At 41.4% G+C, this 17,978-nt stretch overlaps 1 protein-coding gene across 1 annotated transcript; it reads left to right on the top strand.

Moving 5' to 3' along the window:
• Window positions 1-1,066: 1,066 nt before the first annotated feature.
• slco1e1 (solute carrier organic anion transporter family, member 1E1) lies at window positions 1,067-17,173 on the top strand. Its single transcript, XM_085769967.1, has 15 exons — window positions 1,067-1,209; window positions 1,797-1,921; window positions 2,093-2,234; window positions 2,350-2,482; window positions 2,590-2,705; window positions 4,502-4,648; window positions 4,829-4,927; window positions 5,807-6,040; window positions 6,108-6,272; window positions 7,470-7,665; window positions 9,848-10,013; window positions 11,048-11,232; window positions 11,383-11,447; window positions 16,296-16,413; window positions 16,621-17,173. Exons 2-15 carry the CDS (start codon window positions 1,820-1,822, stop codon window positions 17,171-17,173), a joined length of 2,421 nt encoding a protein of 806 aa, XP_085626093.1. The 5' UTR covers window positions 1,067-1,209; window positions 1,797-1,819.
• Window positions 17,174-17,978: the final 805 nt, after the last annotated feature.

Here is a 17,978-nt window from a genome sequence, read left to right as displayed (position 1 = left end):
CAAAAAAGTCTCGTACAAGTATTTTTATTTGAACAGGTTCAAGGTAGAAGTTACAGGTATAACTGATGGTGACCGGATGCTGTTACATCCTGCATTCCCATCTATATGTACCTGAAACATGATACAGTGGCAACAGACATGACAAATACTTGCACCGAATGCACAGTTCTGGAGCTGAGTATAATTTTTCAGAGAGGAAAAGTGGTAAACACCTCCTTCACTGTTGCTGTGCAGGAATGTGACAACTCTAAATCTTAATCCTTGGAATTTGTGAGCAGCCAAAGCTGATTGTGTGACCCGCTGCCCGCTGCTGCCTGAACTCCCCACGGGTTCCTGGACTAACAGAGCATACCCTGACACCTTTACACTGAAACACACTCTTCCACCTTCAAGGTCAGGCCAAGTCAGATGTTATTTATACATCGCCAAATCATAACAGAAGTAATCTCAGTGAGCTTTTCATATTAGATTAATATTATAATAGCTACAGGTGCCCAACATTCTCCCATGAGCAAGCACTTTGTGACAATGGCAGGAGCAGGTAGATACTTTGGACAGGGCCTGACTCATGGTGGGCAACTGTCTGATTTTTGGAAGAAGCTCACTTACACTAACAATCCTGTGTAAAAGCAACAAGCACCTGATATTTTACCTTGTGAGATGAAAAAAAAAATCTAATGAGCCTAGTTTAGAGTTACTAATCTGTCTCCCCCTCAGCCCTCGGCCCTCCTCCCCCTGTCCTCTTGTTGCTGTCCCCCTCCTGGCTGGCATGTGTGTGGAATAGAAATGTGCGAGGCCTTTTGTCCTGCTGGTTCCAAGTAACAGCTCTGCCCTCACACAGGAGAAAAGGAGCGTGGAGAGAGCAGGTCTGAGGTCTGTCTCCTGCTGAAAGAGGAGCAGAAGAGGAGAGGGGAGATGCACTAGGTATTTCACTGAACTTTCTCACTAGTTGTTTGTAGCTGTTTTTCGATGAATGTCTTTTGTTTACATGGTGTAGCTCACTATAGCTTTGTGCTAAATCTAATAGGGAAAGTTGTAATTATGAGGTGAAATAGTCTTGCTCTCACCGCCCCCTCCCCAGTGCAAATGAAAACAGAGCTGTCATTGAAAACCGGGTTTCTCTATGATACGGACTAAACCTGCAACCTTGTGACGGTTCCTGAGCTGAGAGGATTGTGCAGAGAGAGGCTGCTGGTGAAGTTCACACAGGTACGGTTTGGGTCTGTAGCTCCTCTGTTTTCACTTTACACACATGCAAGTCTTGAGTCTGAGCTGACAGGACTGTCTTTGCACTAGGAAAAACAAAAGATAAAAAGTTGCACCATAATGTTACCCATTGGAATAATAGGAATATATATAATATTTAATATTAATACTGAATGCAAGTTCCTTGTGAGATGTGATTTAACCAAGTTGTCACCTCACATCCACTATTAAACATATAAGCTGTTGTTCTCTGGTAATGTTGTTAGGTATAATCACATTATTATATTAAATAATATAAAAACAATGCCTTATCTTACCTACACAGTCTTAAAATGTTTACATGGCTTCTAATATGGTCAGTGGTGGAGGAGTTATTCAAAACCTTTACTGAAATAGAAATAGAACTGAAGTATAATACATTAAAACATTACAAACAAAAGTATTATTGTGTTGAAAGTATCCAAAGTGATTTATTAACGGATAATTAAACAGTAGTTGGTTGAGATGGTGCTAACATTAAGATGGTATTCTAACTTCTCAGTATGTTAATGTATATTCATGGTGTGTTTTGTGTGTAGTGTGATTTGCAGACAAACACTGAGGCTGCAGCAGAATGGAGGAAGCAGCAGAAGACCCGGGCAAGATGACCAGCCAGCAGGCTCTGTGTGTCCCCGACCAGAAGACCAGCAAACGTCCTCGCATCTCCACTCTCAAAGTACTAGAGTCATCTGTAGCCTACAACCAATACTTCTCCAACCACAACTTATTATGATGTTTTTTGTTTGTTTGTTTTTTATCTCACAAGTATCTTGATCAGAGTAAATTTATTGTGCAGTATCCAGGTGGAGGACAGAATGTTAATATTTCCCCTTTTATTGCTTTCTAGTTGTTTATCGTGGCGCTCTCCTTCGCCTATTTCTCCAAGGCCCTGACAGGAACCTACATGAAGAGCTCCATCACTCAGATTGAGAGACGTTTTGACCTCTCCAGCACCCATGTTGGACTCATTGACGGCAGTTTTGAGATGGGTAACATCAACACTTAACTCCCCTCCTCCCCCTTTTTCAGTTTGGCTGTGTTGCTGATGGTTTTCTAAATGTGTTTTTTTCTTCTTCTTGTGCTTTTTTTCTGTCTTGGGTGTAGGCAACTTGTTGTTCCTCGCCATGGTCAGCCATTTTGGTGCCAAGCTGCATCGGCCCAGGCTGATCGCGGTGGGCTGTTTCCTCATGGCGGTGGGGGCCTTTCTTACTGGCCTTACACATTTCTTCATGGGACGGTAAACTTTTGCAGAACAAAATTGATGAAAAAAGATTTCCAGATGTCTAATTGGGGTTTGATTGTGTGTGTGTGTGTGTGTGTGTGTGTGTGTGTGTGTTTTCACAGCTATAAGTATGACACAGTCATTCAGGTTTTCCAGAACGACAGCATGAACATTGCTGCCTGTGTGGACCTTGAAGTGCCTGAAATTCAGATAGAGCCCTCTATAGAAGACCACAAAGGTGAGACTGTGGGCTACATGTGGAAGGCCTTAATCAGGATTACTACAGTAAACATCATTTAAAAAAACGATTTACTCATACACTTATTTCTGTGCCATTTGGTGCAGGTTTATTTGTGCAGCTGTATGTTGTTGCTATAGTGCTGCTCTGTGAATCTGTCTCACTGCACTGGATGGATTATATGGGTATGGTCACCAGACCAAACTACTAACCTTGGTTAACCCCTGACTTTCCCCTCTGGTCAACAGTAAGCGTAGCATAAACAACAGGCCTGGTGAAAGCAATGAACTACTCAGTGGCTTTCTTTCTTTCTTTCTTTCTTTCTTTCTTTCTTTCTTTCTTTCTTTCTTTCTTTCTTTCTTTCTTTCTTTCTTTCTTTCTTTCTTTCTTTCTTTCTTTCATCCATCTCTGGAATGCACTGATCCTATGGTCAGACCTTCAAAGCCACCCGCCTCCTCATGCAGTGAACATATCAACCCCAAAGCTCTAAGTTATCGTGGCTGAAAGATTAAATACTTTGTCAACAGAAGCAGAATCAACATCAACAGTCTGCCAAAAGAAAAGGAGAAAATTAGGTGTCATGATTAGGTCTGTATAGCTTCAGTGAGAAACATCTCTAATATTCATGGTAAAAATATATTTTACACTTCACTGAGATGAGCTTCGAAAGTCACATGTGAAGTGAAGGGCTGAAACAGCCGCATCCTCTAATGTAAGAAGTTATGTGATGACAGTGGACTTACCTGTTGGTATCTGATAGATGTTTGGGTAACACTTTATTTGACGCCTATCTCTATAACGCATTATAACCATACTTATAATGAGTTATAATGCAGTTATAGCACTGTATAACTATAGTTATAAACACTCATGATCATAATGCTTTATAACAATAATCATAACACACTGTGGTGGAAAATTGCTATGATGGGTATTCTCCTTGTAATAAGTGGTAACATAGTCTTTGAAGTAGTTGTAGTAAGACCATGTAGCAATCCTGTTAACTCCATTAGTGGAGACATTTGTTTATTGACCATAATAAACCTGGGGGCAGAGGAAGGACACTAGGATGACCCATGTACAACCATGTTTACTAACTGATCTAGGTTGTAAATTCCTATAGGGAAACCAACAACGGGGGTAGCCATTTGTTGAGTAACACATCTGTTGGATTGTTTTATTGTCTGGGAAGGCTAGAAGTGCTTGTAGTAATGAAGTAACCAGAGTCATAAAGTGGGGTATAAGAAGGGACTGCAATCTCTGTTCTTGGGGCACTTGGGGGAGTGTTAAACACTCATAAATCACATAAGACTTTATAACAATAAGAACAACACATTATAGAGCATTATAACTCTATTATAATACTGAGACCTTATAAGCCATTATAAAATGCTCTATGATGTCTTATGCTTATTGTTATAAAGCCTTATGATAATTAACGAGTGTTTATAATGATAGTTATACAAGTTTATAAGCCAATTACAACACATTCTAACTATATTTATAATGCATTATCAATGTCAATAGAGATAGGCGTCAAATAAAGTGTTACTGATGTTTGAAATCAAATATTGTCATTGACCAAACAATTTGAAAATCATTATAAAAACAAAGTATTATGAATATCCACCTAGGCAGCAAAATGACACATATCCCTGGCCCTGAACACACAGTTACGTTGTATATAGTATGTGGCGCAGCTTGTGGTCAGGTGTAGTTTGTTATCTGGGCAGTGTATGTGTGCGTGTGTGCGTGCGTGTGTGCGTGCGTGTGTGCGTATGTGTGTCACTATGCAGCTTGTGTGAAGGAGTCTAGTTCCCACATGTGGATCTATGTGTTTCTGGGGAACGCTCTGCGGGGGGTTGGAGAGACCCCAGTCACACCTCTGGGCATCTCCTACATCGACGACTTTGCTAAAGCTGAAAACTCACCGTTCTACATTGGTAAGTCATTATTGGTTGGTTTGGTTTTTACAGTGGGATATTGAAAAGTTCTGACCTTAATAGTAATTCATTAACATTACATATACTTGGTATTATTACAATATTCTTATCATAGGTTAACCTACCCTATATAAACTCTTATTAACTTCTCACTTCTTGTAATTGTTTTGTGATTGACAGCATGTCTCCAGACCATTACTCTCCTGGGTCCCATGTTTGGTTTCCTCCTGGGCTCCTACTGTGCCAGACTATATGTTGACATTGGATATGTTGATATGGGTAAGTGTAATACACATGTTTTTATTAAAGGTCTTGAGGTCACAAGCAGTCTAACTCATTACCCCTGACTGTAGATATAACGCTGCCTCTCATAAATCAAATAGACGACATTAATGTCCATATATCAGGAGTGATGTCACCTATATTTTTACATTCCCATGCATCCCCTGGATACATGAAAATATAGGATAAATAACCCTGGGAAAATGTGTTTATGTACATAACCTCAATGATAAATTATGAATATTTAAATATTCGTTATACAATGTAATATATGTGAAAACTAAATGTAATAAATAAAATATACATTTAATTTATGATTACAAGTTTATAGCAACATACTTCATAACACCTAGTATAAATAATTTTTATATTTAAAGTGGTAAATGTTCCACCATTCAGTTCATCAGTGTAAGCTTCATTCATATGTGTTAGTGGCTTTAATTTTCAACCACTCAAGAACAAACAGATATCATAGAGTTAAACAGGAGGACTTTTTGGCTAGAGTCTCATGTGTTTGACAGAGGACACATGGTGACGTATTTTGGAGCCAGCCTGCTGTTCATGGTGCAAAGGTTTGACATACTACCACACTGGCTGCTTTCCTGTCAGAGCAGCTTAGTGAAGACTAACTGACTGTCCCTGAGAGGAACTCTCTTGACTCTCATATATACAGAAGGTAAAATCAATAATTTAGTTGTCACACAAGCTCAGTCTGTCCACCTTAAGTGTGCAGCGTCCCTACCAGACCAGTCCTGTCTTTTGGTGTCCAAAGTGGTCACGTCTCAAAAAAAGGAAGAAGCAGATTGAAATGACAGCAAACAAATATCAGGCTCCAGCTGCAGCCGTGCACATGAAAACTCTTTTCTTATTTTGCAGAAAGTGTGACCATCACTCCTAAAGATGCCCGCTGGGTAGGTGCGTGGTGGCTGGGCTTCCTGGTGTCCTCGTCTCTGCTGCTCATCTCCAGCATCCCCTTCTGGTTCCTTCCCCGCTCACTGCCCAAGCAGGGGGGAGACGAGGGCAAACCAGCTTCAGCCCACCAGACCCTGGATGGGAGAGATGATGCCCTCGACAACAACCACAACCTCAAGTTCACCGAGATCGCCAAAGGTAAAGGAGGGACGGTGCTACTCGGTTTTTACTCGTGCTTGTGTTTTTACCTGATGTCCTTTCACAGGGTTTCTTCCCTCACTGAAGCGCCTGTTGGGGACTCCTACCTACTTCTTGCTCCTTTGTGGCAGCATCCTCAAGTTCAACTCCTTCATGGGCCTGTTCACCTTCAAAGCCAAATACATGGAACAACAGTTTGGACAATCTGCATCCAGAGCTAACTTCCTCATAGGTAATAAAAATGTACCTGTAACTGGGCTCTTCTAAACACTTTGGGTTTTTTGTAATGTACAATCACAGTGGACCTGTAACTGCATGTAGACTAGTCAAACAAATACAGAGCTGAAGACTGAGGGAAAACACTTTGGTCATTTGAATAAAACCGTACAAACATTAAACCCAGACTTAATTACAGTAATGTTGGCATACATTTTCAATTACTTGAATGACTCATGCAGGTTATGCTGATACCCATGGCAGATTCCACCACTTGAATTTTTTAGGGTCTTTGAAACAATGGACTGGAGAAAACTCAAATAGATCATACATATTTTGTTATAGCAAACATTTATGTGGATGATAATACAGTGACGATTAAAGCTTCAGTTGGTAACAATTATTCAGTCATATTTGCTGGAACTGTCACTATATTCTGATGGTCAGACATTAAATGAGTAATTTAGGACAAAATCCAACTCCTCTGGCTCCACCTACAGCCTGTAATCGTATTTGCCAAAATCCACCGCAACCGACGATTCTCCACCAGTCAGGTAGAGGGAGCAGGAGGAGCAGCCAATCGCCGCTCCTACACGTCGTGCTATGGATACGGTACATCTTCTGTGGGTGCGTTTATGGCTACTTTGTGTGTGTCTGTGTGTGTGTGGGGCGCTTGGCAGAGGTTCATAAAGGGACCTGACGGAGTATTGTCTTGAAATTTCCGACCAAGTCGCGGAGTTTACTTTCACTTTCGTCAACTTACCAACTGGAGCTTTAAGTCACAGTGAGTCACAAACCAAGAAGTAAAGTGAGTTTTGCCACTTTAAGAAACGGTAAATAGGCTATCTTTCATTGCAGGAATCAGAAACTAACAAATTGAATGAAGGCTAATGTCTGATGATACGTAAAAGTTCCATATGACACATATACATACATAAACACTGAAGTGGGCCATGATGGAGGCATTGGCTGTATAGTTGTGATGTCACAAAGTTATGTCAGTCCTGATGGCTCATTCAAAGGCTCAGTTTCTGAATGCAGCCTGTGGATTGAGTGCTTTAATTCAACTGATACTGTCACAGAATTTATTCAGAATCTAGACCTGCTTTATATAAAAAAATATATATATATACTATATATATATAGTGTGACCTTTTGAATAGAGGTCATCAAAAGTGTCCAGCATCTAGACCTTTTTGAGTTTTTCCTCCAGGTGTGTTGAACCTGCCAGTGGTGGCGGTGGGGATCTTCCTGGGGGGGCTGCTGATGAAGAGGTACAAGCTGAGTGTGGTGTCAGGAGCTCAGCTATCCTTCGCCACGTCCTTCATGGCATATCTGCTCCTGCTGCTGCAGTTCGGCACCAAGTGTGACAACATTCCTGTGGCTGGTCTCACCATTTCCTACAATGGGTGAGTGCTGAGACACATGAGGCATTACAGGATTCATGAGTTGAATTAGAAAAAAAAATTCTCACACATTTTCTTCACAACCATGCTCAGATCTGTTTTGTGAGCACTTCTCCTTTCCTAAGAAAGTTTCTGTAACAACATCTATTGCACGTCTGTCCGTCCTGGGTGAGGGATCCCTCCTCTGTTGCTCACCCTGAGGTTTCTCAGATTTTAAAAGTTTAAAACTGTTAAAAGGGTTTTCTATGGAGTTTTTCCTCAGTGGATGTGAGGGTCTAAGGGCAGAGGATGTTGTTGTGATGCCATGTAAAGCCCTTTGAGACAAATTGTTTGTAAAAATGGCCTATACAAATAAAATTGCCTTGCCTTGCCTAAGATCATCCATGCACCTGACAGGTGTGAAAAATCCAGATGTTTATTACACTGCACCATTACTGCACAGGTGTGTGAAATCAGCAGTTTTATTTTGGTAAAAGGCATTTATTAGCATCTATTTTTCTGTCTTTTTTGGGGGGGTTGTTAGTTTCTGCAAACAACTTTGGAGATATATGGCATCTGGTAGTGAAATGGCAGTTTATTCAAATGGACGACAGCTCTGGTGCACACTGGGCATGTGAAATGCACGCTACCTCAAAACATGCAGAACATCTGTGGAACTGTTTGTGTTGTAAAAGTGCACATTTTAGTGAGGCCGTTTACTGTGACACACCTGTGTAGTAATGATGTTGTGCAATCAGCACGTTGATATAGAACACCTGTCAGGTGGATGGGTGAACATTCAGATTTCGACTCAGGTTTTATACGTGACATGATGTGTTGTGTGGACATATTTTTATTCAGTATTAATCCATTTAAATTAACCTTCCTCTTGTGTTAGGGTTCTGGTGACAAATTTTCAGGTTTTAAATGCGTAGAAGTACGGGAGACCGGGGATGATAGTAACACTTTTTGTTTGAGCAAGTGTAACTCAGTGGTTGTTGGTGCTAGAGATCTCAAATTTTGACATGTGGTACCCATATTTGTCTGCTGTAAATGACATACACTTGGACTTCTACTACACCATCACAGATGATGTAAATTAATGTCAAACACAAAGAGGTATCTACTACTTGAGGATGGATGTAACAATTAAATTATTATATAATGACCCACACTTAAAATGTATGCAGGCACTTTAATGAATAATAAAGAAGGAACCATAAACTTGTCAGAATACAAAAATAAGGATAAAAAGATAAATAGAAAGTATAAGTTAAATACAATAAAAATACATACAATAAAATAAATTTAAAAAAATAAAAATAAATAAAGAATAATAAAGTGGCGGCACGGTGGTGCAGTGGTTCGCACTGTCGCCTCACAGCAAGAGGGTTCTGGGTTCGAACCCGCCGGCCGGCTGGGACCCTTCTGTGTGGAGTTTGCATGTTCTCCCCGTGCATGCGTGGGTTCTCTCCGGGTACTCCGGCTTCCTCCCACAGACCAAAGACATGCAGGGTAGGTTAGGTTAATTGGCGACTCTAAATTGCCCATAGGTGTGAATGAGAGTGTGAATGGTTTTCTGTATGTTGGCCCTGCGATAGACTGGCGACCTGTCCAGGGTGTACCCCGCCTCTCGCCCAAAGTCAGCTGTGATAGGCTCCAGCTCACCCGTGACCCTAGTGCAGGATAAGCGGTATAGAAAATGAATGAATGAATGAATAATAAAGTATAAACTGATGTGTGTTGTGTGTGTGTGTGTTTTGTAGCCTTGACGACTCGTCTCACAGATGTTCCTGGATGAACCTCTTTTTAAACAAAATAAAACAAAAACATTTTTTTCACAAATTTCTAAAATGCTCTGGTGAAAATTATGACATTTGTGGTGTTAGGGTCAATTTTGACGCGGTTATAACTATAAGAACAATAATGAGAGTTAAAACTGAAATCATAAGTGCAAAACCAACCCTTTCATGGATAAGGAAGCCTAACAATGTAACCTAGAGAAGAAAAACTAATTGGATGAAAAAAAAAATGTTTTTAGTGTATTTCACAGCTGATTTAAATCACGGTCAAAACTGCCCCGAACACCATGGTAGCAGAAAGCACAAGACGAAGGTTAATGTATATCCTCTTCAATTGCTCCATACTGTCAAGCCTAGGATTTTTAAAAATCTAACATGAAATAAAAATGACCTTTGCCCTGTAGGACTCAGAGTATATCATCCGACAGTGAGATGCTCTTCTCGGAGTGTAACAGAGACTGCTCGTGTTCAGCAGAGGAGTGGGACCCAGTGTGCTCCGACAGCGGCATCACCTACATCTCTCCATGTATGGCTGGCTGCATCAGCTCCAGTGGATACGGCAAGAACACAGTAGGACACGCACAAAGACACACACTAGACACAATTACCTGCCTGTCAACTCTACAATCCTCTTTACTCTCTTTACATATACAGTATATGTATATATGTGTGTATATATATACTGTATATACATACGTATATATATATACTGTATATAGATAGATAGATAGATAGATAGATAAAAATATCTTTCTATATATTTTTTTAATCTAAAAATATTCTATATAGATAGATAGATAGATAGATAGATAGATAGATAGATAGATAGATAGATAGATAGATAGATAGATAGATAGATAGATAGATAGATAGATAGATAGATAGATAGATAGATAGATAGATAGAGAGAGAGAGAATGTTTTTATCCTCCTGGCACTAATTACTGCAGATGTTTTGATTATTGATTATTCTCCGAATACACTTGACAACAGCAAAGCAAACACTGTTTTTGAAACCCAAAATTAGGCTCAATATATCTAATTCAATTCAAACTTTACTTATCCCCAGGGGCCAATTAAAAGCACATAGGCAGCATCTGTGTACACATTATAAAAATCAATGCAAATATAATGTATATTGTACAAAACAAAAAGATCCAAACTCAAAGGTCCACTTCTTAGTCTTTGGAGCTTTCAGCTGCATCTCTCTCATTTCTATTCAGATAGATATAGATAAAGGTCCTTACATTTGTTCTTTTCCTCTAGTTGTCTTACATATTTCTGTTTTGTTTATCATCTATTTCATTCAGTCACATTCCCTCTAAATTGTCTTTCAAAAATGTATATTTTCTTCATCTCATTCACTACATCCTGGTCAAGACAGGGCATTTAAGTAGTGCATTGTATTATGTACATAAACAGCCAATGCTAAAACAATTTATATTAGTTGCTGTATTACATTTAGCAAAATATAAGAAATTAGTGTGAAAACATTACATTCTAACCACTGGTTTGTTTTTCTAATTACATTACAATTGGATGTTGCTTTACTTGAGTGATTTCCAATGAGTCCTCCCACTTCACTGTTTGTCTCATTTTTACTAGGTCTTTCACAACTGCAGCTGTGTGTCTGCCTCCTACCCAGCAGGCAGCAGCACGTCAGTGAAGCTGGGCCAGTGCCCTCATGCCAAGGACTGCAGCCGCAGTTTCACCTCCTACATGGCCGTGTCCGTCCTCAGCTCCTTCATCAACTCTCTGGGAGCCACACCTGGATACATGGTCATCATAAGGTCTGTGCACCTGAGAGGGAGATAACTGGGGAGATCACTGAATGATAAAGAATTTAAAGTAACAAATTCAGTGGATATTAAAGACTCTTACTGACAAAGGACGGTGTTGTTTTCTGTATCAAGTGAGCTGGTGTTGTTTTTTAATCACAGATGCATCACACCAGAGCTCAAATCTCTTGCACTGGGTATGCAGGCCTTGGTGACCAGGACTCTTGGTGAGCCTCATTATGATTAGTTACATTGAAGGTAAAACAGACATGGAGCGTTGTAAAAGGTTTGACAGCAGAAATGATATCTAGGAACTTCAAGGATTAAAACCTGGGTGGACAACCCGGTCAACTAGCTGCTGGAAAGCTACAGGGGGCAAAACCTAGCCTCGTAAACCAGCCTCTCACGGAAGTGCATTTCATTTCATTCCGAGGGAGAGTCTGGCCTCATCCCCATTCTAAGCGTTTGGACTGAAACCCTCAGAAGGCCGAGCCAATCAGCGTTGCCCGCTGTGATTGACACAGCACGTTGGCCAATCAGGGACCGACTGGTGCAAAGCCCCGTCACTACACCAACTCGCTGATTGGCTGAATGGGGTTGTCTGTCAACGCTACTACCAAAGATATTAAACCGTCTGTTATGATTGGAGGTTATTACATGTTTGACCGCTAGGCGGCAGTACTGGTTAGTAGTCAGCTTACCGTACCGTATAACACGGTTGAGAACGTGAGACATTAAACTAAGTTACTTGCTATCAACACGGCCTCATCCTTGGAACACGAACATGACATGGTACCAGGAGTAAACTCGAATGGGCGACATGGATTTAAAACCACCGGAAAGTTTGAAACTAACGGGGAATGTCGACGAGAACTGGCGCACCTTCAAACAGCGGTTTCACCTTTATGTTGCTGCTAAGGGACTCGAGGCTAAGCCGGAGGCAAGAAAGGTAGCGCTGCTGCTAACAATAGCAGGGCCACAGGCCATAGAAGTATTTAACACGTTCGTGTTTGACAGTCCTGAAGATAATGAAAAGTTGGATGTAGTGCTTAGCAAGTTTGATGCTCACTGTTCTCCGAAGAAGAACGAGACGTACGAGAGGTACGTGTTTCGGTCTCGTACACAGCGGCAGTATGAGCCCTTCGATAGCTTCCTGACGGACTTGTGGCTAAAGGCGCAGTCCTGCAACTTCGCAATGCTGACGGACTCCATGATACGGGACCAGATTGTCTACGGCGTGGAGGATAAAAAGGTCAGAGAGAGGCTACTACGGGAGATGGAGCTGACGCTGGCAGGAGCCATTAAGATCTGCCAGGCCAGTGAGCTGTCCCAAAGGCACGTGAGGACGTTCAGCGAGATGTCTGCAGTCGCCTCGGCGCAGAGCGACAGCGCGGCAGCGGTTGGAGCAGTGTCGTATCAGCGGAGACGGCGCACACAGACTCGGCTTGCACAGCAGGAGGACGTGATGATAAACTGCAAGCGCTGCGGCTCACAGCACAAGCCTAGACAGTGTCCAGCGTTTGGTAAGCAATGCTCCAGTTGCCAAGGCAAGAATCATTTTGCTAAACAATGCTTCTCCAAACGGAAAGAGGGGAAGAAAGAAAAAACTGTAAACTTAATAGACGAGCCTGATCTCAGTGACACGTTCTTTGTTGGAATGGTGAATTGTGAAAGTGAACAAATAAATAAGCCAGACAATGTAAATGATGTCACTACAGAAGATAAGTGGATAGCTCCTCTAATGATAAATGGGACTGTAGTCACCATGAGATTGGACACTGGTGCGAAAGCAAATCTCATAAGCATGTGTGATGTAAAGGCAATGAAAAATAAGCCACAAATAAAAAGAAAAGAATCTGGACTGAAAGACTACAATGGGCGGCCAATCAAATGTTTGGGCACATGCAGGTTGAGTGTCACAGTTAAAGGAAAAGTGCACCACCTATCCTTCTTTGTTGTGAATGAGGGACGTGAATCACTTCTGGGTGACAGAGCCTGTGAAGAACTGGGGCTTGTGGAAAGAGTGTATCAACTGATATATACTCCAGGTAAAAACCTAGTCCTTGCTGATGCCCTATCCAGAGCAACTACAGGCGACAGTGTGAGTGCAACAGACGAGGACATACAGTGTCACGTGAACATGGTGTCGGCTACACTGCCTGTGTCTGACACAAAGTCAAGACAAATAGCGGAGGCTACAGCAAAGGATGCTGAGCTACAGCATGTCATGAAGAACATGGATGAGGGATGGCCAGCTGGTTCATGTCCACAATTTTACCATGTCAGAGGTGAGCTTAGTACTGTGGATGGTCTGCTGTTGAAAAAGAGCAGGATTGTTATTCCACGGGCTTTGAGAATGGACATGTTGCACAGGATACATGAAGGCCATCTCGGCATCGAAAAGTGCAAAAGGAGGGCGAGAGACACGGTTTTCTGGCCGGGACTGAACAAAGACATTGAAACACTTATAAGTAAATGTGAAACATGCCAGAAACACAGGAACAAGCAGAGCAAAGAGCCTATGGTGGTAGCTGAGGTGCCAACAGCACCATGGCACAAAGTAGGAATGGACTTGTTTCATCTCAGAGGTAAAGACTATTTAGTGGTAATGGATTACTACTCAAACTTCCCTGAGATGGCGCTACTAACAAGCTCAACGTCAACTTGTGTCATAAATCTATCTTCGCCAGGCATGGCATCCCACACACCGTGGTGAGCGACAATGGCCCCTGCTTCAGCAGCAAAGAATGGTAGAAGTTTGCAGGGCAATATGATTTCAAGCATGTGACGTCAAGCCCACACTATGCACAGTCAAACGGGCAAGCTGAAAAAGGAGTTCACATTCTCAAGCAACTCCTAAAGAAAGCAGCTGACAGTGACTCGGATCCGTATCTGGCTTTATTGAGCTACAGAGCATCACCTCTTCAGTGCGGCCTATCACCAGCTGAACTGCTGATGAAGAGGAAGCTACGAACAACTTTGCCGAGTCATCAAAACGACAAATTAAAGCAAAAGAATCACTCAAAGATTGAACATAAGCTACGACAACAGAAAATGATGCAAAAGTCATTCTATGACAGAACAACCAAGTATCTCCCTCCACTGACTACCAACAATACAGTCAGGATTGAGGATGCTGATGGATGGAGTACAAAAGCAACTGTCCTGCAAGAAGTTGCTCCACGATCGTACACAGTGAAAACTGATGATGGACAAATCCTCAGACGCAATCGTCGCAGTCTATTAAAGACTCCTCAAGGGACTGTTGGTGAGCTCAGTGTAACCTGTGGTGAATCTCAGGTAATTCCCACACCTGCTATGGACTGTAACACTGACTCTCACACACCTACTCCAAGCGAACCTGAGTTAAGAAGGTCCACAAGAGAAATCAGAAAGCCTGATAGACTGAACTTATGAACAAAGAAAATTCAATATGCATGTTGAAGATGTTGAACAAAATGTATATTGATTGATGTTGTGAATGTGGTCTAAATAGTCTAGTGTTGGCTTAGATATGAGTTATGCAATCTGATATAAACTGTTTATACTGCTTATGTGTTGCAGAGTTATGCTGAATGTGAAATGGTTGAAATAACTGACACAGCTAATGTGATAATTCATGTTAATGCATTTTACCTTAGAAAAGGGGGGATGTTATGATTGGAGGTTATTACATGTTTGACCGCTAGGCGGCAGTACTGGTTAGTAGTCAGCTTACCGTACCGTATAACACGGTAGAGCAAGACTGCATGAAGCCACATGTATGTTGTTGAGAACGTGAGACATTAAACTAAGTTACTTGCTATCAACACGGCCTCATCCTTGGAACACGAACATGACACCGTCTTTGCTACTACTCCCGCCCAGCTCCCGCCCACCCCAAACGCTTGCAGGGGGGATGAGGCCAGACTCTACCGAGAAATGAAATGAAATGCATTTCCGCGAGAGGCTGGTTTACGAGGCTAGGCAAAACCCCTTTCTTGGGTAATTTTGCTGGCAAATTATGTAAATGCAAATATTTAGGTACTACAATGGCATAAATAGTCATACAACTATACAATTTGGCAGAGAGTATCTTGACACATAGGGGGAGGCATGAAAAAAGATTCTGGGGTTTGTTGCAACTCAATTTTAAGATATCACCCCCAACATCCCAAAAAAAGACAAAAAAAAGTACTGTTCGCCTGACAAATTCTCATGAAAATTATTATTTTTCAGCACTTTATGGAGAATATCTATGCTTAACATGTATATAGAAAATTTCCTTAATTCATAAGCTTCCATTTGAGTCCAAGATAGCCTTTCTACTAGCTACTGGAAAGCTACAGGCTGTCTCCAAACAATGCAACACCTATTGTGAAAAACTACATGTTAACTGACATGATCAGAAAACATTCTATTTCTGGTCTCCCCAAACTGAACAGATAGATAGAGAAGACCGTTGGCCACAGCAAGTGGGGCTTTGGAGATAGAAAGGCTATCTTGGACTCAAATGGAAGCTTATGAATTAAGGAAATTTTCTATATACATGTTAAGCATAGATATTCTCCATAAAGTGCTGAAAAATAATAATTTTCATGAGAATTTGTCAGGCGAACAGCACTTTTTTTTGTGTCTTTTTTGGGATGTTGAGGGTGATATCTTAAAATTGAGTTGCAACAAACCCCAGAATTCCAGAACTTTTTTTCATGCCTCCCCCTATGTGTCAAGATACTCTCTGTCAAATTTTATAGTTGTATGACTATTTATGCCATTGTAGTACCAAAATATTTGCATTTACATAATTTCGCCAGCAAAACTACCCAAGAAAGGGGTTTTGGTCCCTGTAGCTTTCCAGCAGCTAGTTGACCGGGTTGTCCACCCAGGTTTTAATCCTTGAAGTTGCTAGATATCATTTCTGGTGTCAAACCTTTTACAACGCTCCGTGTCTGTTTTCCAAAAAACTGGGATTTTGCCCCCTGGGTATATTGAGCTTTTCGGTGTGCTACCTCAGTCACTTCAGGTTTCCATTGATTTTGTGTCAATAAGCATTGCAGCCATGCACAATGCACATTCATGTGATACCTTGTGTGTAGGTGGAATCCCTGCGCCTGTGTATTTTGGAGCCATGATTGATTTAACCTGCCTGAAGTGGTCGATCAAGAAGTGTGGGGGCAGGGGTGCATGTCGCATTTATGACGCTGATATGTACAGGTACATCCCCATACACATACACATACACATACACATACACATACACATACACATACACATACACATACAGTATGTGAAAATAGAACATGATTGCTAATATGATGTCTGCATGTGGCATGTGGTGGTATCACTTCTAGTACTTGTTATTAGATATCAACAAGGTTTCTCTGTTATTGCCTTCTGTGCATATTTTGTCTCTTTTTTAAGGATCATCTTCCTGGGTCTGATCACCTGCCTCAGTGGTTCCTCCTATTTCTTCGTCATCGCCGTCATCATCCTCCTCAGAAAACAGTTTAAAAAGCCAGAGCGGGAAACAGCGTCCCAGCAACCCAAAGCGTCAAGAGAAATCGAACTTAAGGCTCCAAATGAGGCTCGGCCCAGTCCTGTTAAAGCCCCCAAAGTTTGTGTAAAGGCTGCAACAGAAGTGGAGGAGGGAGGCGGAGTTCATAAAACAGAGCAGCTCGCCGAGGATGGCAAAGTCATCTCCACAAATAACACACCGGAGAAGCAACAGTCCAGTTCCCTGACAGAGATCACTGTTGAGCTTTCTCCTCCTCCTGCAGATGGAGCAGTGTTAGAGCTGCAAGGGCCGACGCCGGAGGAGGAAGTGGAGGTGGAGGAGGAGGAGGAAGAAGTGGAGGAGGAGAAAGAGCAAAAAGATGACGTCAGTGTGGCGAAAGAGGCACTGGACCATCACACAGAAGACAAGAATGAGTGTGAGAAAGAGACACCACACAGCAGAGAAACTGACAGTCAGTGAAGCTAGGGTGTTAAACAAGGCCAGACATGGGACCGCTGGAAACACTCGGCCAAAATTCAGATTTTGGATTTTCCTCTGGACAATGGCATATTGTAATCTAACAGTGTTTCCCCTTCTTTTGTTAAAGAATATAGCTGTTATATGTTATAAACATGACTTAGACCTGAAAAGATATTTTCCACAACTGTAGATAGGACTTGTTATAAAAACTGAATAGAACTGTGTTTACCAGAAACCCCAAAAAGCACTATAGTAAACCTATTGGCCAAAATAAATGTTTCCCTTTTCATGTCAATGATTGGACTGTTGAATGTGTGATGCTACTGTTACATTAAATTTTACAGATCACATCTATGCACGGTCTTCTCTCACAAACATTCATGGGACCAGTGTCATACTATGGACACAAAAATGCTATGTTGTTGTTACTCACATACAACTAAGTGGCTTGTTCTGTTATGGGGAAGAAAAATGTCAAAACCTGCAGTACATTTTTGGCCACTTGAGGGCAGCGCAACAAGATGTATAAATAATATTATCACTTCATAAACTTGAGAGGAAAACATACTAGTAAGGAGTGACTTATTTACACAACGAGCAGACAAAGAACGACATTATGATTCATAGTTTGCATGACTCAATGCATAACTTTTAGAGTTAATTTCCACTGAATGCAGTAACAGTTAGCATCTGTTTTCCCAGTACAGGTAAGTGTTGGTGACATTGGTGGCATTAATATATGTACTGATGCATTGTGGGCCAGACAGAGAAAATCCAATCTATTTATACACATGATCCATAGGTT

Source organism: Trachurus japonicus, chromosome 23 (assembly GCF_045865225.1).
Source record: "Trachurus japonicus isolate A0001 chromosome 23, Traja_1.0".
NCBI classification, from domain to species: domain Eukaryota; kingdom Metazoa; phylum Chordata; class Actinopteri; order Carangiformes; family Carangidae; genus Trachurus; species Trachurus japonicus.
This window is presented reverse-complemented; position numbering and strand designations above follow the sequence as displayed.